The sequence below is a fragment of the Falco biarmicus genome (genome assembly GCF_023638135.1).
Source record: "Falco biarmicus isolate bFalBia1 chromosome 13 unlocalized genomic scaffold, bFalBia1.pri SUPER_13_unloc_7, whole genome shotgun sequence".
Lineage (NCBI taxonomy): Eukaryota > Metazoa > Chordata > Aves > Falconiformes > Falconidae > Falco > Falco biarmicus.
The window spans coordinates 1-27926 of NW_026611662.1; the positions used below are offsets into that span (position 1 = coordinate 1).

General features: G+C 61.4%; 1 protein-coding gene across 1 annotated transcript; it reads right to left on the reverse strand.

Annotated features, from left to right (window-relative positions):
• Positions 1-100: 100 nt before the first annotated feature.
• LOC130143272 (transcription activator BRG1-like) lies at positions 101-27920 on the reverse strand. The gene is given in 45 exon segments (XM_056325968.1): positions 101-513; positions 1867-2006; positions 2234-2366; positions 2512-2613; positions 3809-4421; positions 4423-4625; positions 4628-4681; positions 5125-5163; positions 5165-5212; positions 5215-5307; positions 5309-5371; positions 6183-6260; positions 6591-6689; positions 7061-7233; positions 7236-7280; positions 7448-7467; positions 8170-8320; positions 9715-9881; positions 10053-10099; positions 10528-10616; positions 11253-11358; positions 13146-13162; positions 13165-13258; positions 13814-14056; positions 14841-14951; positions 15284-15350; positions 15514-15677; positions 15986-16136; positions 16357-16475; positions 16923-16980; positions 17662-17792; positions 18480-18530; positions 18634-18801; positions 18881-19054; positions 19668-19841; positions 19967-20093; positions 20505-20763; positions 21181-21279; positions 22441-22526; positions 22528-22682; positions 22684-22844; positions 23850-23934; positions 23936-23983; positions 24493-24552; positions 24554-27920. Coding segments are annotated over 45 exon segments (5637 nt in total). The 5' UTR covers positions 24893-27920; the 3' UTR covers positions 101-480.
• Between the last annotated feature and the right edge of the window lie 6 nt (positions 27921-27926).

A 27926-nucleotide genomic window follows, 5' to 3' on the forward strand; every position in this document is an offset into this window, starting at 1 on the left:
GGTGGACCGTGACTCCCCCCAACCTCACACTGGGGACCCCATGCTCCCCCCCCCCCAAAAAAAAGAAACAGTAGACCCCGCCCCCCAAAACCAGCAGAGGTCCCGTCGGTTTAATTTATTACTGCTCGAACTCCAGTGACATCGACAGGCGGCGGCACCGCGCTCCCCGGCGGGTACCAGAGCGGCCGGCGAGGCGCATGCATCACCCACGTGGTTTTTAAAAAATAATAATAAAAAAAAATTAAAATAAAATAAAATTACGGCCAGGCAACGCCGCTGGAAGGAATGAGGCCGGCACGGCACCGGGGTTTTTGCCGGCCACCCCCCTGGTTTGTGCCACGACGGAGGCCGGGGGTGCCGGGCCGGTATAAATACGGAAGGTTCTAGACACTGTACTCGAGGCTGGAACTACGGCGTGGCCCAGAGCTGGGGGGGGCACGGGGTGGGGGGCCAGGACCCCCCAACCGTGGAATGTTGGGGTTAGTCTTCTTCCGTGCCGCTGCCGGAGCGATCCTGCGGGGAGGGAGGAGAGGCGGTTGGTGAGGGGGGAGGAGGAGGAAGGAAGGGGCTGGGGGGGGCAGGAGAAGGAGGAGGAGGAGGAAGGAAGGGGCTGGGGGGGGCAGGAGGAGGAGGAAGGAAGGGGCTGGGGGGGGGCAGGAGGAGGAGGAAGGAAGGGGCTGGGGGGGGCAGGAGGAGGAGGAAGGAAGGGGCTGGGGGGGGCAGGAGGAGGAGGAAGGAAGGGGCTGGGGGGGGCAGGAGGAGGAGGAAGGAAGGGGCTGGGGGGGGGCAGGAGGAGGAGGAGGAGGAGGAAGGAAGGGGCTGGGGGGGGCAGGAGGAGGAGGAGGAGGAGGAAGGAAGGGGCTGGGGGGGGGCAGGAGGAGGAGGAGGAAGGAAGGGGCTGGGGGGGGGGGCAGGAGGAGGAGGAGGAAGGAAGGGGCTGGGGGGGGCAGGAGGAGGAGGAGGAGGAGGAGGAAGGAAGGGGCTGGGGGGGGGCAGGAGGAGGAGGAGGAGGAGGAGGAGGAGGAAGGAAGGGGCTGGGGGGGGCAGGAGGAGGAGGAGGAGGAAGGAAGGGGCTGGGGGGGCAGGAGGAGGAGGAGGAGGAGGAGGAAGGAAGGGGCTGGGGGGGCAGGAGGAGGAGGAAGGAAGGGGGGGGCAGGAGGAGAAGGAGGAAGGAAGGGGCTGGGGGGGCAGGAGGAGGAGGAGGAAGGAAGGGGGCTGGGGGGGCAGGAGGAGGAGGAGGAAGGAAGGGGCGGGGGGGGCAGGAGGAGGAGGAGGAGGAAGGAAGGGGGGGCAGGAGGAGGAGGAGGAAGGAAGGGGAGAGGGAGGAGGAGGAGGAAGGAAGGGGGGGCAGGAGGGGGAGGAGGAAGGAAGGGGAGGGGAAGGAGGAGGAAGGAAGGGGGGGGCAGGAGGGGGAGGAAGGAAGGAAGGGGGAGGGGGGGGCAGGAGGAGGAGGAAGGAGATGGGGGAGGAGGGGAAGAAAAGGGGCAGCAGGAGCAGGAGGAGGAAGGTGAAGGAAGAGGAGGAAGAGAAGGGGCTGGGGGGGCAGCAGGAGGAAGAGGAAGGGAAGGGGCCGGGGGGGGGGGGGGAGGAAGAAAGAGGGTAGAGGGTGGGGGGCAGGAGGAAAGAGTCGGGGGCAGAACAAAGAACTGGGGGGGGCAGGAGGGAGGGTCGACAGGTGGAGTTGGGGGGCAGAGGGGGCAGGTTGGGGGGGCAGAGGGGGGCGTTGGGGGGCAGAGGGGGCAGTTGGGGGGCAGAGGGGGCAGTTGGGGGGGCAGAGGGGGGCGTTGGGGGGGCAGAGGGGGGCGTTTGGGGGGCAGAGGGGGGCGTTGGGGGGGCAGAGGGGGGCGTTGGGGGGCGGCGCGTTACCTCCTCCTGCTCCTCCTCGCTGTCGTCGTCGCTGACCACGGGCTTGGCGCGGGAGCCGCGGCCGGTGCGCCGACGGCCCTTCAGCCGCTCCTGCGCCTTCTCCTTCCGCCCCAGCTTGATCTTCACCTTCACCGAGCGAGCTGCGGGGGCGGGGGAGGGGGTGTCACAGCAGCGCCCCACACGGGGGGGGGGGGGGGCCTCCCCCATCCCCCCGCCGCGCTCGCGGTGAACACCCCCGACGTCCCCCAGGTCCCCGGGGCAGCGGCGCGGGCAGCGTGCGCTTCCCCCAGGCACGCCGCCCCCCCCCTTGCCCCCGCCGGAGGGGGGAGGTCCGCAGCCCCCCCCAGCCCCCTCCCCAGGTACTCACACTCTGATTCGGAGCCTTCCTCCTCCCCCTCCTCCTCCTCCTCGCTGTCCTCCCCCTCGCTCTCCTCCTCCTTCTCGATTTTCTGCCTGACGCTGGTGAAGACGGACTGCAGGACGATGGAGTCCTCGTAGATCTGGGGGGACGGGGAGGGGGCAACGCCAAGGTGAGGGGGGGTGGGGGGGAGGGGGCAGCGGTCTGCTGCCGGCCCGGCATCACCGGGGCTCGCGCCGCGTGTGCCATGCGTGTTTCACGCCACGCCACACCGTGCCGCGCCTTACCAGCGAGCCCTCCAGGTTGAAGGTCTGGGCGTTCTGGCACAGCAGCATCACGTCCTTCTCCAGGTCGTTCAGGCTCCGGTACTTGTGGTTACGGATGCGCTCCTGGGGGGGGGGAGGGGCGTCAGGCTACGGCCACCTAACGAAGGGTTTGGGGGCTGCTCCGCGCCCCCCAGCTCCCTGCCGGGTGCTGCCGGCCGTCCCGGTTGATGTTAATGCCGAGCGTGCCGGCACTGTGCCACTGGCCACCGCAGCTGACATTAATGCCGAGCGTGCCGCGGTGCCACCGGCCATTGCGGTTGATATGAAGGCCAAGTGTGCGGCACGGTGCCACCGGCCACTGTGGCTGATGTCAAGGCTGAGTGTGCCAGCACGGTGCCACCGGCCACCGCGGCTGATGTCAAGGCTGAGTGTTGCCAGCACGGTGCCACCGGCCACCGTGGTTGACATTAAGGCCGAGCGTGCCCGCACCATACCACTGGCCACCACAGTTGCCGTTAAGGCCGAGCGTGCTGGCACAGTGCTGCTGGGCCACCGCGGTTGAGGTGAAGGGCAAGCGTGCCACACGGCACCACCAGCCACCGCGGTTGACATGAAGGCTGAGCGTGCCGGCACCGTGCCGCTGGCCACCGCGGTTGGTGTTAACGCCGAGTGTGCCCCACACTGCCAGCGGCCACCGCGGTTGATATTAAAGCTGAGTGTGGTGGCACGGCACCACCGGCCACCACGGTTGATATTAATGCCGAGTGTGGCCAGCACCGTGCCACCAGCCACCGCGGTTGATATTAATGCCGAGTGTGCCAGCACCGTGCCACCGGCCCACCGCGGTTGATATTAATGCCGAGTGTGCCAGCACCGTGCCACCGGCCACCGCGGTTGATATTAATGCCGAGTGTGCCAGCACCGTGCCACCGGCCACCGCGGTTGATATTTAATGCCGAGTGTGCCAGCACCGTGCCCACCGGCCACCGCGGTTGATATTAATGCCGAGTGTGCCAACACCATGCTACCGGCCCACCGCGGTTGACATTAATGCCGAACACACCGCACGGTGCTGCCAGCCACCGTGGTTGGCATTAAGGCTGAGTGTGCCGGCACGGTGCCACCAGCCACCGCGATAGATGTTAATGCCAAGCGTGCCACAAGCCACCGCGGTTGATATTAAGGCTGAATGTGCCAGGACAGCACCGCCAGCCACAGCCACCACGGCTGACGTCAATGCTGATCGCGCCGCGCAGTGCCATCAGCCACCGCAGTTGACGTTTAGGCTGAGCACACTGCACGGTGCCGCCGGCCTGACCGCGGCGCGGGCACCATTACCTTAATTTTTCTTGAAGTCGACGGGCTTGCGGATGAGCTCGTAGTACTCGGGCAGCTCCTTGCGCGAGGGCAGCTGGATGAACACCTCGCTGAGCTGCCGTCCCACTGCTGCTGCAAAGAGACACGGCGCGTCACACGGCAGCGCCCGCGGCACAGCCGCTCCCACCCCCCTCCTCCGCACGGCGCAGCCCCCCGGCAGCGGAGGGGGACCCTGCGGCATCCCCCGGCTTCCCAGGCTGGAGCCTGTGGGGTTGAACCGGCCCGCTCCAGCGCGGGAAGTGCCAGCGCCAGCCCCGCGCCACCCGCGAGCCCCGGCACAAGCAGCAGCCACCGCCGTGGGCCGCCCCGCAAGGGCCAGGGCAGGTTTTGCCAGGCTACAGCCCCCGGTGCAGCCGCCCTGGCGGCACGAATGCCCTCCCACAGCCTCGTTAATTAATTCCTTGTTGCCAGCACATGCGGTGCCGGGAGCTCTGTGAACCCCACGGGCCCCCCAAGCGCCGCAGGGACCGAAGCGGGCAGCGCTGCTGGCGCTGTGGGGCTCACAGTAGGAGAGCGCGGTGCGAGCGCAGCGCCCGTCCCCGCCGCTCTTACCTGTCCTTGTACTTGATGACGGCGTCCACGATCTTCTTCATTTTTTTGGTGAGGTTGGGGGGGTTGGGGGGAGAGTTTTCTCCGCCGGCGGCCTGCCGCGCTTTTTTCTGCTTTTTGCTATCATCGTCCTTATCGCGGCCTGCGGGGTGCTGGTGGTGGGGGGTGGCGGCGCCCACCTCCGTGTCACGCTTACGCCTTGCGGGAGGATTTTTTTCTGCCGCACTTCCTCCTCAATCTCCTCCAGCGTGCCCTCCTCGATCGCCTGCCGTGGGGAGCGGACACAGGATCCGCTAGCACGGGGGGCTCCCGGCGGGCTCCGGTGAACCACGGTGGCACCGTGGTTCTGAGCCACAACAGGCCGGGGACGTGATGAGGGGTTTGGTTCCCGGGGATGATGGCGGGGCGGCCGTGAAGGTCGCCCATGGGCTTGGGCAGCGATGGGATGGGGAACCCCGGAGGCACCGGCACGACGCCGGCGGCCTCACCGGCGTGGGGAACTCAGTATGTCAACGTTGGCCTTGCTGTGAAGCGAGCCACCGCTACGGCGCGGGGCCGGCACCAGCACACCGCGGGGAGCTGGGCATCGGGGGGGCGAGCCGAGCCGTGCCGGAGAGCGCGGCGGCATGGCCGTCACGGCGCAGAGGGGGGACCCGAGGCAAGCGGTTGCAAAGGCCATTGGAGAACGATGCGGGGTACCATGTATACCTTGAGCCACTGCTTCTCCGTCAGCGAGTCGCTGTAGTCCCACCTCCTTGCGGTGCCGCGAGCCCCGGCCCAAACATCTTCTCCTCCTCCCTCCTCGCAGGTCAGCCTCTCCACCTCGGCGTCGTCCTTGATGATCCAGGAGGGCAGCTCGTCCTCCTCCATCAGGCGCGGTTTGCGCTTGGGGGTTCCGCGCCTCCTCCCCGCCTGCGGTCCAGGTTCCCATGCGCTGCAAGGAGAGGGGGCTTCGCTGGGGGGCTGCTGGCCATACCGCGGCCAGGGGCAGCCGCCACGGCCCTAACGCCTCGGGGCGTCCTTGGGGGGCAGGGGGGGACGTCGTTGCACGGCCACAAGGGCATCGGAGCCGGCGTGGGGCTGCGGTGGACGCTGGGGTGTTGGAGCCGGCAGCGTTTTGGCAGCTGCCGGGAGGTAAATGCCGGTGGGGAGAAGCGCGGCGTGTTCACCGGGCCAAGTGCCGGTGGGCCCTGATGGGGCTAAACCGGCCACTGCGCCGGGGCTGGCGGGGTCTCCGCTCTCCGGCAGGCGTTAAGCACGTGCCGGCAGGGGCTGCAGTTTGGGGGCCGGATGAGGCGCCCGGCATGGCACAGCTACCCCCTGCCGTGGGGTTGCCGCCGGCGGGACCCCGAGCCCTCCAGCGCGGCTCAGAGCGGGGCCGGCGCCTCCACGAGGGCCTTCGCCTCCGTTTTTAACGGCTCCTCGTCCCACCTCCGGCGGGTTTCTCAAAGCCGGAGGCTCTTTCGGGTGGGGGAAAAGGGGCTTTTTGCTCGAGGCCGGGGGTCCCGGCACACACGTATCCTGATCCCGGCTCCTCCTTCCGGAGCCAGAGCCTCGGCCGCCCACCAGCTCGTCCCTTACCGGAGCCAGCAGCGTCCTGACTTTGATCCCTGCTCTAGTGTTTTGTGTTACCTGTCGCATGAGCCGCGGCTTCGTTCCGCGCTCTCAGCTTGATTTCTGTTAGAGAGACCGTTTTAGCCGCTACTCGGGAAGAACAGCAGGGGCGCCACCTCCTCCTCCTCCTCCGCCGCCTGTGCCATGCTCACCATGAAAAGGTCAAACTCCTCTTCGTGCCGCGCAATCATCTGGTTGACCGTTTCGTCGTCGGGAACTTCGTCTTCTTCCTGCAAGATTTCAAATCCCCGATTCAATGGCGAGAGCAGGCGGGGGGGGGGTGGCGGTTCGTCCGCTGGGGAGCGCAGCACCGAACATCGTTACCATCCGACGCTTGTTCGGTTGCCCGTGAAAGATGCATTTGGTTTATTTATTTTATTTTTTTTGGGTGGCCTCAAGTCCAGTTTGGTTTTTTTTTTTTTTTTTTTTTTTTTCTAGCGGACGGGTGGTGATCCGCGGTGCAAAGATCACCGGCAGAGCTGGCACGTGCGTTGGGCGGGTCTCAGCAGCGAGGCCGAGGATTGAATGGGGCGTGGAGGACCTGAACAACCCCCTCTCACCTTTAGAGGTGGTTCCTCCAACTCAGCGTTCAGGCACAGGGTGGAGGCAGTGTGGGGGAAGCTTGCACTGCCACTGCCGCTGCCCGCGCTGTATCTGTTCTGTGGATAAATAGAGGACTTCAGTCTCCAGGGCTGTCAATCCGGCACCTTTTTCACCGACGCTAAAAAAATTCACTTCAAATAGAAACAAGTGTTCATGCTCCTTGTTTTTTTTTTTTTTTTTTTTAAATTTTTTTTTAATTTTTTTTTTTTTTTTTTTTTTTTTTTTTTTTTTTGCGCCTTCTAGCCCCCACGCCCTTGGCCTCGAGTTTTTTAATTTTTTTTTTTTTTTTTTTTTTTTTTTTTTTTTTTGCGCCTTCTAGCCCCCACGCCCTTGGCCTCGAGGACGCGCAGAGCCGTGGAGCGAAGCCAGCCACACGTTCGCCATCCGCGCTCTGGAGTAGGAGGAAGCTGCCTGCGCTGCCCCTTACCTCGTCCTGCTCCTCGTGCTCCAGGATCGCCTGGAGGAAGGCTCTTCGCTCGTGGCTCGACGATTTCTGGTCAAACATGCCGGCTTGGATAACCTTCTGATCAACATTCAGCTTGTATTTAGCGGCGGCGAGGATCTTCTCCTCCACGCTGTTGACGGTGCAGAGCCGGAGACGCGCACTTCGTTCTGCTGCCCGATGCGGTTGCGCGCGGTCTTTGCGCCTGCAGGTCCTGCCGGGGAGCGCGGATCGTTTGGCCGAGGGATTTATAGCCGGCTCCCGCCGGAGGGTAAAAACGCGCTTTTAATTAATCCTCTACGATGGTGGGAGGCTGCACCCGGGGCGCTCTCAGCGAGCCCAGAGGACTACGGTGCGCGGCGGACGGAAAACAGCCGTCCCGGTGGCTGTGCGCTCCTGAGGAGGCCGAGCACGCGTGGAAAGGGGGGGGAGGAAAAGAAAAAAAAATAGAAAAAAAAAAAATAGAAAAAAAATATAGAAAAAAAGGCCACGCAGAGATGCTCGCAGCCAGAATTTGGGGACGGCTCTCGGCCGCTCACGGGCTGGCTGGCACCAGGAGGGTGCCTGCGGTCTCCACCGGCACCGGGCTCGGAGGACGGCGGAGTTTCAATGCCTCGACTCCTTCTGGAGGAGGGAGGAGGAGGAGGAGGAGGAAGGGCGCTCTGCCCTCAGCTGCTGGCGGAGAGAAATCTTTACGGCTTTACCGCCAGCGCCAGGATTCGTTCGGTGGCACGAGGCGCCCGGCTTGTGCTCCAGCCTCGGCCCACCCCAGCTCAACACCCGACTTCTTGCCAAGCCCACAGTGCCGGCTCCACGGCCGCCGCCGCCGGGAACGCAGGGGCAGCCCTTGGGCAGAGGGTCTTCGTCGTCGGCCCGGCCCGGCCGCACCGGCTGCGCGTCCCGCAGAGGTGCTATGGCTCGAGAGCCAGCGCAGTGCAATTCGAGAGACGGCAGGGACGGAGCAGTCTTCTCCATCCGTTTCGCTCCCTTTTTTTTTTTTTTTTTTTTTTAAAGTTTTATCGGTTTTGGTTGGGTTGCTGGGTTTGGCGGGTTTTGGTGCGGTTGGTTGGGTTGGTTTTTACCTGGTGAGGATTCAGTCGCTGTCAAAGATAATCACAGTATCGGCAGACTGGAGGTTCAGACCCAGCCCGCCGGCCCGAGTGCTCAGCAAAAAAATGAAGTACTCGGAGCCTGGCTCATTGAAAGTCTTTAACAACATGCCCCGGTCCTCCGCTTTAGTGGTTCCTAAAAACAGAGAGGGAGGGTCACTCCTGCCCTGGTGACACGCGGTGACAACCACGATGGGTGGGGGGATCTGGGGGAGCCCCAGAAGAAGCGCCCTGGGCACCGTGGTGCTGGATCGGGCACCGAGGCAGCAAGAGCCTGGCTGATCCTGTGAAAGGACGGCGGGGGCTGGGGGCGTGGGGGGCGGCTGCTTTCAGTAGAAAGGCTTGAACGGCCCCAAAGGGAGGGGAGCGGCTCAAGCAGGTGGGTGCTGCTGGCCTGACTCGGTGCCGGGGGCTGCTCACGAGCGGATCGGATCTCCCGGAACTCGGGACGCGCGGTACTGGCATCGGGACGCGGGGTTCCCGCAGCGGGACGTGGGGTTCCCGCATCGGGACGCGGGGTACCCGCAGCGGGACGGCGGGGGGGTACCGGCAAGGCGGCCTGATTTAGGGCAGCGCTCGGTGCCTTTGAGGCCGGGGTTGTGCCAGCTGGCGGCAGGAGACCATGCTCGCCGATACGCGAGGGTCTCTCCCAGCCCATCCTCCCCAAAACCATCCTCAGCCAGTCCCTGTGGGAGAACAGGCGCAAGGGTGAGCCAGGGATGTGCTGAGGCCACGGGGTGAGCTCGCCCTGCTCCGCCAGGAACCCTTTGAGACACCCCGGAATGCCGCGGTGATGGGGAAGGGGCACATGGGGTGAGTTACCGTCCGGAAAGGGCCGGTGGCGAGCGTGCCGCTGTGCCAGCACCCATCCTGGCCCGGCGGGCGTTAAACCGCGCAGCCGAAGGAGCCGCCGGCTCCAAGACACCGGCGGGATGGGAGAACCCAGGGTTAAATCACGGCTTCGGTTTTCCCTCAGGCGCTGAGCTCTTTCCTCAGTGCCAGCGAGGGTTTGATGGCAGCGCCCGCGGCTCCACCGGCATTTTCGCCAGGAGCCGGCGTATTTTATCTCTATTTCCCACCCTAAAAGGGCGCAGGGCCTTCCTTTGATACTCTATTAGAGCAAAGCCCAGAATTTCAACAGATTCATTTACACCGACGGGTTTTACTGATGCTGGCGGCCGCCAGCATCCGTCGGGATCCGGGATCAAACAGCGGTGGGGCTGAATTTAGAAGCGGAACCCACCGGGTGTTTTAAAAGCCGAATGCGGCGCTTCCCCCCTTCCAGGCTTGAAGCCGCCTTCCCGCAAGCGGGATTAAGTAAGTAATATTTACCAGTAAACTATTACTCATTAAAAACCAGGCGCCGTTTGTTTCCGAGCTCCTTCCCCTGCCCGAGAGGCCGGGGGACGCTGCTGGGGGGGGGAGGGGGGGCTTACCTCGCCGCTCGGCCCCACGCCGGGGGCTGCTCCTCCGCGCGCACCGCACGCTTAGAGCGGGCAGCTGCCGCCCCCGCGCGCCGCAGGCACTCACCGTCCAGCCTGAGGTATTTGAATCCACGGTAAGCAAAATAATCTTCCATGATGGTCATGAGGGAGGTCATCTGGCAGAAAAGCAGCACCTTGTGGTTGGTGGCTCGGAGTTTGGGCAGGATTCGGTCCAGCAGCTCAAATTTGCCCGAGGCACGGTACAAATCCAGGCTGGGAGGGGGGGAAGAAAGGAAGGGAAATCAGGATTCCAGGGGGGAAAAAACACGGCGTTGTCTCCCTCACGGTGGCATTTTTGCGATTTTAAACGACCGGCGCGTTTACGGTTTCACGGGGAAAATCCACAACCAGCCCCGCGCTGAATTCCAACCCGCCCTGACTTACCCTTGCACGATGCCTCCCGTGAACCCCAAGTGCTCGGAAAAGGATTCCTGCAACCAGAAAGAGAAACGGTGTCAGACACCAACCTGGCACGCACAAAGAAATCCCAAAGAAAGATCCGGAACTGCCCCCGAGGGAGGACTGGCATGGCAGGGGGGTGGGCAACCAGGGAAGCCACCCCGGCGCGGGAACGGAGCGGATTGAAAAGGCTGCCAGGGGGTGGGCGGCCAAAATCAGCCCCAAGAGACCCCCCAGCCTCGATTTTTAGGTGGCATCGCCCTCCCAGACGGATTTCAAGCCCTTTTGGGGGCAAAAAGCTCGGCGCGGCAGTGAGGTGGTGGCGGCCAAGCAGCCAGGCGCGGCGCTGAGGCCGGTCGTGCTTGGCCCGTGCCGCAGCCGCGGGACCCTCCGGTGTGTCTCCGTTTAGGAGGGGGACGGAGGGTTTCCCCCCACGTTCCCAGCCCCCCACCCGCGTTACCTCGATGTGCTGGAACATGTAGGGGTGGTTACAGATCTTCCGCAGCTGCATGATCGTGTTCATTAAGGTCTTGGTGCCGCCTTTACCCTGCGCAAACCAGAGGGGAAATTAGAAATTTTTCTCAAAAATGAGAATTTGGGAGTCTGCCGGCTGCTGCGGCTCCCCCAGGAATGGTCGGGGAGCGTTTTGGGGGTGGGGGTCAGAGCCCCCAGGCTTCGGCGCTGTGCCGGGAGGGGATGTCCCATGGCAGCCAGGTTTTCCCCGCAGGGCAAGGGTCAAGTTTGAGGTTTGGAGAGAGACACCCCGCCCCCCCCCCCCCCCCCCCCCCAGTCACCGGACCAGCCGCCCCGGGGGAGCCGAGTGGAAAACAGGGCATTTTTTCACCCCCAGCTTTTATTTTCAACGCATCTTTTTTAATTGTTTGGCTTCTAATTGCCCTTTGCCTTTCCCAGCGCTCCGACAAGCGAAGCCACCGGCCCCCGTGGGATTATTCCCACCACAATCCTCACTGCCTGCACGAGGGGCTGCACCGGCCCCCACCCCCCAGCGCTTCTCGCTTTGCTTAGAAAAGGGGTTTTTGCTCTGTGGGCACAGCAGTGGGGGCAGAGCCCCCACCCCCCTTTGGAACCGGTGACCCCGTGAGGTCCCTTTTGTCCCAATCCCACCCCGGCGGCGTCCCCGGCCCCGCCAGCCTCCCGCAGCGCGGACGCTTGTGCAGCCAGACCTTTTGTCCTTCTCGGAGCCGTCGGTGAGCAGCACGCCCTTGGCCTGCATGTGCCGGTAGAGAACCCGCTGCAGGGCTGACATGTCGCACTTGATCACGTATTCCACCTGCGGGAGCGGCGAGGCGTTAAATTTCCCGAGGGGATGCGAGGGAGCAGCTCCAAACCCACCCCTCCCCCGATGCCGGATCGTCCAGAGCCGTGGAGCACCTCAAACCCACCCCATTTCCCAATGCTGGATCCTTCCGGATCGTCTGGATCCTTCCGGAGCGGCGGAGCAGCTCCAACCCGGCCCCTCCTTCAATGTCAGATCATCTGGATCGTTCCGGAGCCATGGGGCACCTCCAAACCCACCCCATCTCTGATGCCAAATCATTCCAGAGCTGTGGAGCGGCTCCAAACCCACCCTTCCACCCAATGGTGGATCCTTCCGGAGCCATGGAGCACCTTAAACCCACCCCTCCCCCGATGGCGGATGGTTCCGGAGCCATGGAGCACCTCCAAACCCCACCCCTCCCCCGATGCTGGATGGTTCCAGAGCCATGGAGCACCTCCAAACCCACCCCTCCCCCGATGCTGGATGGTTCCAGAGCCATGGAGCACCTCCAAACCCACCCCTCCCCGATGCTGGATGGTTCCAGAGCCATGGAGCACCTCCAAACCCACCCCTCCCCCGGTGCTGGATGGTTCCGGAGCCATGGAGCACCTCCAAACCCACCCCTCCCCCGGTGCTGGATGGTTCCGGAGCCATGGAGGCACCTCCAAACCCACCCCTCCCCCGATGCTGGATGGTTCCGGAGCCATGGAGCACTCCAAACCCACCCCTCCCCGATGCTGGATGGTTCCGAGCCATGGAGCACCTCCAAACCCACCCCTCCCCCGATGCTGGATGGTTCCGGAGCCATGGAGCACCTCCAAACCCACCCCTCCCCCGATGCTGGATGGTTCCGGAGCCATGGAGCACCTCCAAACCCACCCCTGCCCTGATGCTGGATGGTTCCGGAGCCATGGAGCACCTCCAAACCCACCCCTCCCCCGATGTCAGATCATCTGGATCGTTCCAAAGCCATGGAGCACCTCAAACCCACCCCATTTCCCAATGCTCGATTATCTGTATCATTCTGGAGCCATGGAGCACCTTCAAACCCCCCCCCCGCCTCCGATGCTGGATCATTCTGGCGCCATGGAGCACCTCCAAACCCACCCCTCCTCCCGATGCTGGATCCTTCTGGAGCCATGGAGCACCCTCAAACCCCCCCTCCTCCTGATGCCAGATCATCTGGATCATTCTGAAGCCATGGAGCACCTCCAAACGCACCCCATTTCCCAATGCTGGATCATCTGGATCATTCCAGAGCTGTGGAGCACCTCAAACCCCCCCCTCCTGCAGTGCTGGATGGTTCTGGAGCCATGGAGCACCTCAACCCCCCTCCTCCTCCTGATGCCAGATCATCTGGATCATTCTGGCGCCATGGAGCACCTCAAACCCACCCCTCCTCCGATGCTGGATCATTCCGGAGCCATGGAGCACCCTCAACCCCCCTCCTCCTCCTGATGCCGGATCATCTGGATCATTCTGGAGCCATGGAGCACCTCAAACCCACCCCTCCTCCGATGCTGGATCATTCCGGAGCCATGGAGCACCCTCAACCCCCCTCCTCCTCCTGATGCCGGATCATCTGGATCATTCTGAAGCCATGGAGCACCTCAACCCCCCTCCTCCTCCTGATGCCAGATCATTCCGGAGCTGTGGAGCACCTCAACCCCCCTCCTCCTCCTGGATCCTTCCGGAACCGCGGCACAAACCCAGCCGTTTCCAGAGCTCGGAGACCCCCCATCCCCGGATAAATCCCCCTCCTCGGGGAGCTCCGCGGGACCATTTCTCCTGGCCGTTACCTTCTCGGGCAGCTGCGCTCCACCTCCTTCTTCAGCCTGCGCAGCAGGAAGGGGCGCAGCACCTTGTGCAGGCGCCGGATGATGAGGATGGTTTCTTCTTCGTTCAGGTCCACCTGCGTGGCCGGGGAAGGGAACCGTTACGCCAGGGAAGTTCCCGCTCTCCGGCATCCCTCACCGGCGCCGAGATCCCCAGGGCTGCGGCAAAGCGCAGTGGCGCTGCGTGACAGGGAGACCGGGAGCGAGGGCATCTCTGAAAGTGTCATTTCTTGCAATTTGGGGTTTCTGTGGTGATTTTTACGTTGGGGTTTTGCCCGCCTTCCCCCCCATCGCACTGCTCGGCAGAGCCTCCGCCACTGCGACACCCAGGAGTCACTTCAAATAGCTCCGGTATGGCACCGGCACCGCGGTTTGGCAACCGGGCCAGCACAAGCCCAGCCGGTTTCTCCCACCGAGCCTGGGGGACCCGCTCGCCCTCGTTTCCAGCCCTTAATTATCGCTCCACCCTCTCCCAGTAAAACCCATTCCCCCCCCCCCCCCAATTACATTTCACAGGTCGGTGCCCTGCACCTCGCGAGCGGAAACCCAAGAGATTCCTGTGAGCGTTTACAACCCCGAGCTCGCAGCCCCCGACCCCCCACCCACGCCACCGCGGCCACCCCCCGCCGTACCTTTTCACCCGTCATGGCAAAAGGAGCGTTAAACCACTGCTCGAAGGTGCTGCAGCTCTTGAAAATGGTAGGCAGGAGGAAATTGAGCAGCGCCCAGAGCTCGGGCAGCTTGTTCTGCAGCGGGGTGCCCGTCAGCAGCAGGCGGCGCGGGGCCACGTAGTGCGTGTTGAGGACCTGGGTGAGCTTGCAGTGGTGGTTCTTCATCCGGTGGCCCTCGTCCACGATCATGTACTTCCAGCGGATCTGCGGGAAGGAGGGAAGGCGGTGTGGGCACGGCACGGCGGCGGCTGCATCGCCCAGCTCCGGTGACAGCCTTTGGTGGGATGCCGGAGGCGGCCGGGATCGATCCAAGCCAGCCGGGATGCTGGAAACCCACCCCAGCCCCTCCTGGGGTGCTGCTCCCGCGGGGGGAGGCAGGCAGAGCGCCGATGCTGAAGAACCAGCGGAGGCTTTGGGGAATTCCAGGATTTCTCAAGATTTTTGGCATCAAACCGCCTTTAAGTTGGGGCACTGCTCCGTCAGATGCCGTGCGGAGGGACGGCACGCCGGCTTCCACGCATCTGCTGGTGCTGGCAGAGCCCCGCCGCCGCGGTAAGCAGCGCTGCGGAATGAATTCCGCGTGGGATCCAGCCCATTAAGCCCAGGGTTTGACTCTGGCGCTTTTGGAACAGCGCGGCTTTTCCAGCCCAGGGGAAACCTCAGTGTTTCCTCTTCACCGCACAGCTGCCGGCCCCGAAAAACCCCTCGGCCAGCTCAGCGAGGGCGGAAGGGAACCGCGACCTCACGGGGGTTGTCATAAAACACCCTCTGTCCTGTGAATTCTTTATTCAAAGTGTGTGTTTGGGGAAATAAATAAATACTTTCTGGATCACAGGATAGGGCAGCCAAAAATAAGAAGTGGCAGGGAACGCCGCAGCAGCAGCTCCTCGCCTCCTGCCGCGCGATGACGAGACTCCCCGGATAAAAAGGGGAGGGCAGGATTTTTTTTCTGAGTCAGAGCGGACGGGGAGGTGCTGGCGGGACTCACCTTGGCCAGGATGTGCTTGTCTTTGATGATATATTCGTAAGTAGTGAGCAAGACGTTGAATTTCCCGCTTCGGAGCTGAGGTACGAACGCCCGTCTTGCTGCCGGAGAGCCCTGGGGGAAAGATTTCCAACAGGGATGTTAAATGGAATAAATTTTTTGGGAGAAAAGAGGTGGCGGGAGGAGTTATTGTCAACGTGGAACGATCGCTCCGGTTACGGAAAGGCAGCGAGAACGTTCGTTAAGGACGGTAGTTGTTTGGGAATGAAAAATAAACACGGATTTTATCCATTTAGCGGCAGGAAGCAGCCCGGCTTCCTTGGGATAATGGAAATATTGTTGGGTTGAGCAGGTGAGGGAAAAGGCAAATGGCAGCCAAGGAATCTCGGGGAAAGAAGGGGCCAGAGGAGCCCGGCAGGCGCGTGCGGGGTAACGCCGGTACTTGCCTTGTACGAGACCTTCACCACGGAAGGAGCCCACTTGTCAAACTCGTACGCCCAATTCGACAGGGTTCTGCGGCCGGGGGAAGGGAAAAAAAAAAAAAAAAAAAGGGAGAAAAATGATAAAACTGACCTTGGTGGAACAGGGAATTGCACAGTGGCGGCGCAGAGGCGGCGGTAGTGCCGGCCACGCGGTTCCTGCGCCGCGCGGGGCCGGGAGGGGCTGCGGCACTTACGAGAGAGGTACTATAATGAGGAAGGGGCCGTTGATCCGCTTGTGCTCCATGAGGTATGTGATTAACGCGATGGTCTGGATGGTTTTGCCCAGCCCCATCTCGTCGGCCAGGATGCCGTTCAGGTTGTTGTTGTACAAGGACACCAGCCACTCCAAACCTTTGATCTGCCGCGCCGGGGAAAAAAAAAAAAAAAGAGGGATGGAATAAATCCGGCTGCGGATGGCGGCGGCGCGTATCCGTCAGGCTAACGGCCTGCCCACCCCACCCCTCCTCTTATGCATTATGTAGATGAGCTCCCTATACACTATTAACGACCTCAGTTTAATTATTTAAAGCCAGTTGCAGGGGTTAATTATTCCTCTCAGGGCTCATTATCCCACACCAGCCCCCAGCTCCCATTTCTGGCTACTGGGAGCGTTTCGGCGCAGCCCAAATCCCAGTGCCACTGGCCAAAACCCCGCCAGCCCCTCACCTGGTACTGCTTGAGGACCCCGTTGACCATCAGCGTGGACTGCTTGTCCACCCGCTCGGTGACGGCGTGGGCCACGGCGTAGTACGACTGCAGGCCCCTCGCCAGCGCTTGGGACACGCCGTATTCATCGTCCACGTCTTGCTTCGCGTTCCTGCAGCGGGGAGGGGGAAAAAAAGGGGAAAACGGAGCTAAGAAAGACGATCCCACTGGAGGAAACTCCCGGGGAACCCTGCCAGCCCCGGGGGGGGGGCAGTTTTTCCCCCATGAGGTGCTAAATCAGGTCATGTTTTGGCACAACCGCTCTTAAAAACGGGGAGCGGAGTGAACGCTGCCCGGCGCGTCCCGGGAACGGGGTCAGAGGCAGGACTCACTCGATAATGTGCCTGGCGTCCACTTCAGAGACGTCATCGCTATCTGGATCCGGGATTTTTTTTTTCTCCTCCACAGGCAGGGCAGGCTGAGCCGGTGCCGGCTGCTCCTCCTCCTCCTCCTGCCGGGAGACACAAAGCCTGAGCACACAGCCGCTCGCTCACCTTGCTACCACGGGAACGGCACAAAACCGGCTCAGCCGCGCTCGACGGGCTCTGAAACCCCCGCGGGAAGCGCCCGCCGCCCCAGGAGCTGCCGCCCCAGGCTCTGACAAAAGACAGAGGCTACCAGAAGCACGGCTGCCGGAAAAAAAAAATTACAGGAGAAATATTTGGGAATTAAAACCCAGGCAGCTAACGAGCGCAGCTCGCCCGCTGCCTCGCTGCCCATTGCTTTCTTTACGTGGGTTTTATTCTAGAGACGTTTATTTGAGATGACACGGATCCGTGCAGGAAAAAGGCATCACGGAGACGGGTGTAGCGCGGTGCGTAGGGCGCTCTCCCATCCTCACCAAAAATAAATATTTAAGAAGCCAAAGCGCAGGGAGGCCGGTGGTGTCCCGCCTTACCTCCTCCTCCTCCTCCGACCCGCTCTCCTCACTGTCTGATCGAGGAGCGACTTCGTATCTAATTGAACACAAATATTAACATTTAATCGCAAATCTGCTGCCAGCAGCATGAGATCAGCATGGTTCCAGAAACCCTTTGCTTTAAAACTCTGGGGTTTTAATCAGTATTTTTTTTTTTTTTTTTTTTAAATAAAATGCTTATTTGTTGAATTTTCCCCTCGCTTAGCTCTAAGCTTTCACGCTCGCTCTCTACAAGAGCCCACGCCTGCCCGTTTTGGGAGGCGGATGAAATCCCTCCCTCCTGATCCACAGCCCCCTGCTTCTAGCTCCCCGAAGTCTGGGCTCAGGATGGGGCTCCGGAGCCAGGATGGGGTTTTGGGCGCCGGACCCAGGATGGGGCTCTGGGCGCCGGACCCAGGATGGGGCTCTGGGCGCCGGAGCCAGGATGGGGCTCTGGGCGCCGGACCCAGGATGGGGCTCTGGGCGCCGGACCCAGGATGGGGCTCTGGGCGCCGGACCCAGGATGGGGCTCCGGATCCAGGACCCAGGATGGGGCTCCGGATCCAGGATGGGGCTCCAGGCTCCGGATCCAGGATGGGGCTCCGGATCCAGGATGGGGCTCCAGGCTCCGGATCCAGGATGGGGCTCTGGGCTCCAGGCTCTGGATCGGGCTCCGGATCGAGTGCTTCCCCACCAGCGCCCCAACCACTGACCCCAGCCCTGGTGTGCCGCGACGTACCCAGGGTTCATCTCCAGCCAGGCCTCCAGCTGCCCGGCCTTGGGGGCATCTGTGCCGGTCAGGATCTTGCCGCTCTCCACGTGGATCACTTTGACAGGCAGATCGCTCATTTGGCTGGTCTCATCCAGCGGCTGGGGGATCAAAGTCAGGCTGCGGGTCAGTATTTTTGAATTTTTTCCCTCAAAGCAGCTCATGTTTACAGCCACATCGACCGAAGCCGCTGCCGGAGCAGCGCGGCCACCGCTGGGAGGAATGAAGCAGCCGACGGTGTGAAATGCCACATCACCAGGGGACGGGCAAAGCCCGAAAGCTGGCGGGATTTAACATTTAGCTTTGAAAAAGCATCAACCTAGGCGTTAAGGATCTCAGGAAGGCGCGTCCGGAGGGCAAATTTCATGCACAGTGGAACAATTAATGTGGAATAGCACCCTCCCACTCACGAGGGGCTTTCTGCTGAGTAGGCCAAGTTCAAGGCACAGGGGCGATCCCAGCGCATCACTGGGAATAACGGATCCCTCGGGTTGGGATCGGTGTTGCCCACGTGCAACGCGAGCCCTGGGGCGTCCCAAATCCCAAACCACCCCCCACAGTGGGTCTAGAGCCCATCAGGAAGCGGTTAGCGGCGAGGATGGGCGGAGAGATGCCTCCCGCTCCAACCTGGTGGAATTTCTATTTTGGGAAGTCTCAATTTAGCCGCCCGCCGGCTCAGAGCTGATCCGCCGCGGCCGTGCAGCGGGGCGGGTGGTACGGGGCGCTCGCAGCATGCGGCTGACGCTGTGCCTACCCTACTTGGCACGAAATCAGATTATGGGGCTTACTTCGCCATCTGGTCCGATCGCTGGCGTCTGCCCTTCCGCGTTCTCTGCCTTCTGCAAGAGGAGGAAGGTGGTCGTCAGCGAGCCAGCGCCGAAGGCCACGCCGCGCCACCACGGCGCTGCTCCAGCTCCCTGCGGAGCTTTGCTTCCCACTCACCTTCTTTTTCTTCTTCTTCTTCTTCTCCTTGGCCACCTGCGCAGCCTTGTGCTGCCGCACCAGCTCCGTCAGGTTGGCTACGTACTCGTCCGTCTGCTGCAGCAGGTAGGCCAAGCGCTTGTCCTTCTTCTGATCGATGAGCTTGCGGTACCCCTCCTCATCCTCAGCCTGGGGAAGGGCGCACCGTTAGCGCCCTGCGCGGCCCGGAGCCCCGCACGCGCCCGCGGCTCCCCGCACCGCTGCTCACCATCAGACGGCGCATCCGCTCCTTCTCGATCCTCTCGTTTTCCTTCTTCTGCTCGCGCTCCGTGTTGGCGTGGTAGGTAGCCACCGCCTTGGTCAGCTTTTGGATCTTGCCCGTGACGGAGCGGTGGTACTCCTTGAAATCCTTAGCGTGCTGGAGGATGCTGTTGAGGTATTCCTGGGGGGAAAGGCACGGCCAAGGGGCAGCGTCAGGACTCGTGCTCGTAGGCGCTCTCCTAAACTATTTCACCTAACGCCGTGAGCTAAAGCAGATTGATTTCCCCTATATTACACACTATAATGTCGTATTATTGTATCGGTAATAAAATATCGCAGCTGGAAGGGCCCACTATCGCATCATATTATTGTATCTATAATAAAATATTGCAGCTGGAAGGACACATAGTATCATATTATTGTATCTATAATAAAATATTGCAGCTGGAAGGACACATAGTATCATATTATTGTATCTATAATAAAATATCGCCGTTGGAAGGGCCCATTACCGCATCATATTACTGTATCTATAACAAAATATCGCAGCTGGATGGACACTTTATAGTATTATATTATTCCATCTATAATAAAATATCGCCATTGGAAAGACGCATTATAGCATCATATTATTGTATCTATAATAAAATATCGCGGTTGGAAGGGACCTACAACCATCATTAGCCCAAACCACCATCACCCAGACCCTAAAACCCAGGGAATTCCCTGGAAATGCCCAGCCCCGCTCCTCCCGGCACGCCCTCGGCGGGCACTTTCGGCGCGTCCCCGCTGACCTGGTGCTTCTGCCTGCGTTTGCGTTCCTGCTCGATCTTCTGCTGCTTCTCCAGCTTCTCGGTGATGCGAGCCTCGCGCAGCGACTGCCGCTTGCTGCGCTTGTACGCCTTGGCGTTGAGGGCCGTCTCCAAGGCCGTGTCCCGCCGCATGCACACCACCACTTCCTGACGCAGCTTTTGGAGAGATTCCCGTTAGGAAAAGGGGAATTGATTCCGCGGGTGGCGCGAGGTGGGTGCCGGCTGCGGCTCCCGCGCCCGGCCAGGTAAGAAGCTGGGTTTTCCATGGTGCGTTTCCTTACCTGGCGCTGGAAATTAAGCAGCCGCAGTGCTTTAAGTTCAATGGTAGCTTTGGTTCTCAGGTCGCCGGCCAGGGAGCCGGGAAGGTTTTCCAGCTCTTGGATCCTGTGAGCGATGCGAGCTTGCAGCCTGCGGAGGAAGGAGATGGGATTTCAGGGAAGGGAAATTCACCATGAATCCGCTTTCCCCCCTCTCCGGACCCGAGGCGATGGGGTATGGCCCTGCTCTGTCACCTCAGAGGCTCTCGGCACCCAGTTTTAATTATTTTAATTAACTGGCGCAGCAGAGGTGCTCCCCTGCGGCAGGCAGGCACCCGCGGTCATAAACTGCCGCGGCGACAATCCTGGGAAACAGGAGGGACGCGATGGCGGGGGGCGGCTCGAGAAGCCCCAAGGAAAACGCATGCCCACCCTGCTCTCCGCGTGCCACTTGTTAATAAACGAGCCGGGGAATCGTTAATAAACGAGCCGGGGAATCGTTAGGGCACGGCTCAGGGGGATAAACGCCCCGGCGAGGAGCGAGCCACCGCGGCGCCCCTACCTGTACTCCCTCTCCTGCAGGATTTCCACCGGATCGAGCCCTCTGGGTTTCTGGATGGGCGTGATCCGGTTCTGCTTCTGGTGGAGCTGCACCATGGGGGCCGGCTGGGCCGGCTGCCCCGGGGACTGCGTCTGCGGCGGCATAACGGGCGACGCCGCCGGTGGCACCGCCGGCGGGGCTGGCGAGGGCCGGCCGGTGGGCTGGGGAGGAATCAGTTTCTGAGGTGTGCTAGTGGGGGCTGCAGCATTCGCCATGGGTCCTGTGGAAAAAGAAAATGGTCAGGAAAACAGACGGGAACAAAAAAAAAAACAAACCCAAGTTCTCTCCCTGTGGTCGGGGTATGGCGAAGCCTGGCTCTGGCATGGCTCAGCCACGTCCCCCTCACCGAAATCGCCGCCTCTCTCTCCATAAATTTCACAGCAAATAAACCCAGCGCTTCCGTCTTTCCCAGACAAACCAACAAAGCTCCGAGCGGGGCGGAAGAACGCGCGGATTAACCCCGCTCCTCCAGGAGCTCGGTCACCATTTACAGGATTTTACCCCGGAATCTCCCAGTTCCTTCCACCGCAGAGGCGGTGGGCTGTCCCCCCCCCCTCCCACCCCAGCACATCGCTTCATTAATGCCGGCCCTTAACGAGCCCACGGGCGCGTGTCGGGGGGTTAAGGTGGTTCTCACCTTCCGGCCAGGGCTTGGGGGGGCCGCCGGGGGGCTGCCCGGGCATTCCTGGGGGAACTCCTGAGGGGCCGGGAGGGGGCATGTTGGGCCCTCCTATACCTGCAGAAGAAATAAGGGGAAAATGGGGAAAAAACAAAAGAGAAAAGAAGAAAACCAACACATTAAGACGTTGATCTTTGTACACATCTACCAGCAGCAAAGTTTATCCCCCCGGGTTAGACATCTTTTTGCGGGCACTGAACCCCCCCCGGCGTGCCCCCAGTGGGATGAATCAGCCCTTCCCAGTGGGATGAATCGGGACCCCAAAGGTGCATCCCCCCTGGGTGCACCCCGAAGCGCCCGGAGGAATCTCCCTGCCTCGCTCCAACAGCAGCTGGGTGGGATGAAGCTCCGGCCCCAGCTGCCGGCACCGGTAACGGCCGGCAGTCAGGCGGGCTGCGAGGGCTGGCAACAGAAAAACCAAATGGGGGAACACTGGGGGGACACCAGGGGGACACTGGGGGTCAAACCGTGCCAGAGTGGGGTAAAATGAAGCTGATCTGAGGGCTGGAGCGTGTCTCCCATGAGGCCAGGCTGAGGGATTTGGGGCTGGATCAGCCTGGAGAAGGCTCTGGGGAGACCTTATAGCACCTTATATACTTAAATATTAATTAAGGATGTAATTATGTCCCCCCTGTGTAAATACAGACTTCAAGGGGGCTCTGAGAAAAGCGGGGAGAAGCTTTTTAGCAGGGCCTGCAGCGACAGGCCAAGGGGGAATGGTTTTAAGCTAAAAAAGGGGGGATTTAGGTGAGATATCGGGAAGAAATTATTCTCTGTGCCGGCTGCCCGGCGCAGCTGCAGACGCCCCATCCCCGGCAGCGTTCAAGGTCAAGTCGGGCTCTGAGCACCCCGGTGTGGCGGCAGGGGTTGGACCGAGACGATCCCTAAGGTCCCATCCCAACCCACCCCAGGGCTCCCCAACCCCCAAGGTCCCACCCCAGGGCTCCCCATCCCCCAAGGTCCCACCCCAGGGCTCCCCATCCCCCAAGGTCCCACCCCAGGGCTCCCCATCCCCCAAGGTCCCACCCCAGGGCTCCCCATCCCCCAAGGTCCCACCCCAGGGCTCCCCATCCCCCAGGGTCCCACCCCAGGGCTCCCCAACCCCCAGGGTCCCACCCCAGGGCTCCCCAACCCCCAGGGGTCCCACCCCACGGCTCCCCAACCCCCAGGGTCCCACCCCACAGCTCCCCGGACCCCTGGGGCAGCGGAGGGTCTCACCGTGAGGTCTGTTGTAGTTGGGAGGTGTAGGTCCGGGTCCAGGCCCTTGCACTGCTCCTTGCACTGCTCCCGTCCCGGACACGGAAGGGCGGAAGAGGTAGCGTCGGCATTTGCTGCTGCATTCCGGGCATGGGGCGCTTGCCCTGCACCGCCATCTGAAGGTGCTCGGGGAGCGGCTGCCCCCGCGCCAGCATCTTGTAGGCCATGATCTGCGCGCGCAGCTGGTGCAGCTGGTTCTGGTTTGAACGGCGTCGGGCCCCGGTTCTGCTGCCCCAGCGCTTGGGGGTCGCTGCCATCCAAGGGGACGCCGCCGGGGCCCGAGGACATCTGAGGGCCGGAGGATGGCCCGTTGGCCGGTACCGGGCTCGAGGCGTGCTCGGAGCCGCCGAGCGGGGAGGGGTAACCTGAGGGAGGGAGCTCATCAGGTGGGAGCGGGGCAGGAGCGGCGCTCCAGGCAGAAGGAAAATGATAGAAAACGGCAGAAAACGTCTCCTCCCCGGTGGAGCCTGCGCCCGCTGCAAACCTGGAAAACCCTGGAGCGCTACGTCCTTCCCAAAATCAAGGGGTGAAAGAAACAGCCCCTGGGGGAGGGGCACTGGATTCCCAAAATTGAGGATTTAAAACAAGCACAGCCCCTGGGAGCCAGTGGATTCCCAAAATCCAGGGGTTAAAGCAAGCACAGCCCCTGGGGGCCAATGGATTCCCAAATCCAGGGGTTAAAGCAAGCACAGCCCCTGGGGGCCAGTGGATTCCCAAAATTGAGGATTTAAAACAAGCACAATCCCTGGGGGCCAGTGGATTCCGAAAACCCAGGGGTTAAAGCAAGCACAGCCCCTGGGGGCCAGTGGATTCCCCAGATTGAGGCTTTAAAACCAGTACAGCCCCTGGGGGCCAATGGATTCCCAAAATTCCAGGGTTAAAGCCAGCACAGCCCTGGGGGCCGGTGGCTTCCCCAGATTGAGGATTTAAAACAAATACAGCCCCTGGGGGCCAGTAAATTCCCCAAATCCAGGGGTTAAAGCAAGTCCCTGGGGGCCAGTGGATTCCCAAAATCCGGGGCTTAAAGCAAGCACAGCCCTGGGGGCTGGTGGTTTCCTCAAATTGAGGATTTAAAACACAATACAGCCCCTGGGGGCCAGTGGCTTCCCAAAGCTGAGGATTTAAAACAAGCACAGCCGCTGGCGGCCAGTGGATTCCCAAAAACCCGGGGTTAAAGCACAATCCCTGGGGGCCAGGCGGCTGCGCGCCACACGGATCCTGATCTCGGCACAGATCCCAGAACACGGGGAGGGATGGTCCTTCTCACAGCCTGGCCTTTTCCCGCGATTCCCTGCTTGTTTTCCCGACTACCGGGAGCCCCAGCCCGATCCCCGGGATAACAGGACGGATTTTTCCTTCGGGAAACCCACCTTGAGAGTGCTGATCCATGGGGCTCGGAGGAGGACCCATTCCTGCGTGCCCGCCGGGCCGCATCCCCATCCCTTTCATCTGGCCGATAGCGCGGATCGTCGGTTATTCCCTTCTCATGCATGGAGTCCATGGGCTGCAGGAGAACGGCGAATTTCCCAAAAAAATCACACACGGAACACCAGCCGCGCTCCAGCGGCTCGAAACCAACCGGCAGGGAGGGGGAATAAGCGTGAAGGGATGTTAAAAGACACTTGAAATGGGAGAAACGCTTTTCTCCTTTGGCTTTTTCCCCAAAAACCCCCTGGGTGTTTCAGCTGATGATGCTGAAGCCAGGTGGAAAAAACTACGGGTTGAAAAAATGGAGGAAAAAACGGAGGAAAAGAGGGGGTTGGAAATAAAATTAAAAAATAAAAAACACCGAAATGGTGCGATGGAAGAAAACGGAGAGGGAGGAGAGAGGGTTGTTTTCCCTGAGCTCCGAATTCCCAACGGGAAAAGCCTTTACGAGACGTTTCACCCTCTGTGTTTAGGAACTGACATCCCCCCCCCCCAAGGGAAATACGATGCGTGAACAGCCAAAAAAATAAAGAAATGGGAAAATTAACCCGCTCAAAGCACCTTTCCCGGTGGGAGCCCCCTCACCTTGTGCATCTGATGCATGTTGTCCTGAGCGTAGCCCCCCGGCCCCTGGGGTGGCAGCGTGGTGCCCGGCGGGGGGTGGCCCGGGGCTGGGTCCCATCATACTGTGTGCGGAGCCGGGGGAGGGGCCGGGAGAGGGGCCCAGCATGGCCCCCGGGGATGGCCCTGGTCCTGGCGATGGCCCCGGCCGTGGTGTCCCCCCCATCGGAGGATCCGGAGTCGACATCTTCGCAGCGGGCAGCGGGTCCTGGCACCGGAAGGCTCGTCTCAGCTGGAGCTGCCGCAGCTCCTGGAAAAGCCCCCGAACCGGGTGCAGAAAAGGGAAATTAGGGTTAGGCACGGCACCGGCGTGAAGCCCTGGCTCACCAGCACGGCGGCAAGCCTGGCCTCCCGCACGCCGCATCGCCGGGAACAGCGAACCCGCTGCCAAATCCATCCAGAGCGCTGGATATTCCCGGGATTCCCCGCAGCACACATGGAACGCGCTCCTCCGTTTGTCTTTCCAGCCGAAGCGGCTTACGCCGGGTCTGGCAGCGGTTTGTTTATTTTTTGGCACCAACGTGGGGAATCGATTTCAAGTCGCCCCGCGCTCACTCCTGGCAAACGCGACGCCGGAGATGCCAGAGAAGCCAAAAGATCCTGTTGGGAGTGGGCAGGGAAGCGGCGAAATCCGGCACCAGAACAGACCAGCAGCTCGTTCACGTTGAACGGGCGATTTCTGCGGAAAAGCGTCGATTTGCGTGGACAAGCGTCGATTTCTGCGGAAAAGCATGGATTAGCGTGGACAAGCATCGATTTTCTGCAGAAAAGCATGGATTTGTGTGGAAAAGCATCGATCTGCGTGGAAAATCATTGCTCCTCCCCAAGAAATTGAAATCCCTGGTGAATTCAGACGCAGCGCACAGAATGGCTGCTCAAATCCGACGCCCATCCCGGTCTGGGGGCTGGAAGCGGGTCGGTGGTTACAGCCCAGAGGCGGGGGGCACAGGGGGGGGCTGAATCCACCCTCCAGTGCCAAAATGGGATCAATTCCACCCAAAGCGTTGCTCCCACTGCGGGGAATCGCACTTCTGCAACCGCGAGCGCAATCCGGAGCGAAGGAATTAAAAATAAACTCAGAATGGAACGCAGCCGCGGGGTGACGTCACTGGAAAGGGGAAGCTCATTAAATCTGAGGTCTGACGAAGGCGTCATGGGGGGATTCTGCCGGGGCGCGGGGTCTCGTTGCGATGATAATTACGAGCAGGTCACGGCTGAGCTGAGGCGTGTCTGGCTGGTCCCACTCCTGCCCCACATCCCCACGGATGATCTGGAGGCGAGTTACCACCCCAGTTTGCTGCTGGTGTTAAACTGGGAGGTGCTGGCGACTCTCTCGAGGGACATCGACGGCGTGGAGATTAATGAGAGCCGACGCCGTACTCTGCTCACGGCACAAAGTAACACCGGGCAGAGGGAAAAACAGGGAGAGGAGCTGCGTCTGGGCGATGCCTCCGTCATATTAATTAAGAGCAGCCCCCAAACTGCAGCATAACAGAAATTATTTTGACTTTCAAAATAGGCGGAAAAGCAGAAGCGTGGCGAGGTTTAAGACCACAGATGGTTGTGGTGAATGTGGCACCTGGTTAACGCCGGGCTGTCGGCTCCAACCGCGCAGAGCAACCTGCGGCATCACCCCCATCCCGCTCTCAACACGCTTCTGAGGGACATTGAACCCCCGTCCGCTGCCCGAGCTGGCTGGGAAGATCCATTTGCTGGTGACAGAAATTCGATTTGATGTAAAATAAGGACACGGCGTTCCCACTGGCGGCTTCCAGAGCAGCGAGGCCGGGGAGAAACGCGTGTGTGCCGCCAGCGTGGGGCAGGTGGGCACCCACCACCACCTGGGAAAAGCCAAATCCACGCCTGGGCTTCACGCTCCGGCACACAGCGCAGCTGCAAGAGCCAAGAGGAACCGTCACCGGGGGCCGCAAATGCGGCAGCGTGGGCAAGAGGATGATGCGGGGCCAAAGCACGGCTGGCGGCACTCCAGCGCCTGCCGGACAAACGGAGCCATGGGCCAACCTGGAGATAAATCTGCAAAAGTCCTGGGCTTGGCAGGGAGAAGTTCACCAGGCTGGTGCTCGCCGTCTACGCTTGGAAGGTGCCGGAAGGGTGGATGCTCCTTTTTTAACGCCAGGGAATATTACGGCTCCTGCGACGCTCACCTGCAGCGTTTCCTCCTCCGCTTCATCTTCCTGGCAAACACCATGGCACAGAGGACATTCCTCAGGAATCAAACCGATTTCGAGGCGACCGCAGACACCCCGCGCGGCTGGGAAGCATCCAGAACAATTAACGCTTTCTTCTTGCGCTCGGGACGAAGCCTAATGAGCACGGGGCAGGCGCCGCCATGCTGCTGACCCCCCCCTTCCCACCACCTCTGCCAGCCAGGGCCGGGCACTGCTTCATCCCCATTTGTTCTGGCAATTTTGTGGTCGCGGGGTGTTTATTTTTTCATTTTCCTCCCACGCTGTTGGTAAACATGGCGGAGCCAAGCGCTTCCCACAAACACGGCGGCGGAGGGAACCATCCTGCCAGAGACGGCGGATTCATGCTTCTCCTGCAGCCCGGGAAAGCAGGCGCTCGTCTTCTCACACCAAAAAGGTGCAAAGCAGCCGCTATAAAAAAAAGCCATGCAGGTCTAGAAGCTTCTTTTCCACCTCGTCTTCAATCCATCCGGCTCCGCAGCGGCACCAAACCACAGATTTAATCATCTTCAGGATCCCCGGGCTGCAAGAAGGGGCAGGCAGCCTCCCGACTCCACGCTCGTTTCCTGCTGGAAAAACCCCGAGTCGAGCAAAACACCAGGCGATTCCCAGGACGCGGAGCAGCCACAGGGGAGGAGAACTTCCCAAAATACCCACACGGGGTGTCGCACGCTGGGGAGGGAGGTGGGAAATGGCCGTGGAGGCGAGCAGGCGCGCAGCCCGCCTAGTGAAACACCTTTCGGGTGGTGAGGAGCCCCCCGCTCCAGGGATGCCTTTTTGGGGCGCTCCGGCTCGCCCAGCAGCGTTCCGAGGCAGCAGGCGCATCGCTTGTTTTCAAGCGACAACACTATGGCTCTTCATGCTTTCCATTTCCCAGTTTTAAAAGAAAAAATATTCAATACTCACGTCACTCCCAGGTTTTTCGCTGCCCGGCGGAGGGGAACAGCGACGAGACCTCGAGTCGCGGCCGCGCTGAGGCCTCCCCGCGCTCTCGGGAGGCCAAGGAACAGAACCGCGACCGGTGACCGTTTTCCCTCGTTTTCACTGCCCTGAGCGCATCGCCGCGCCAGGCACGGGGGAAATTCGGCATTCAGAGGCTCCCGCCTGCAGGCGGAGGGGCCAGCCCCCCACGGCACAAGGGCGGGGTTTATCCCCCCCGTGAGGCCTTTCCAGCCCACGGGAATCTCTCTC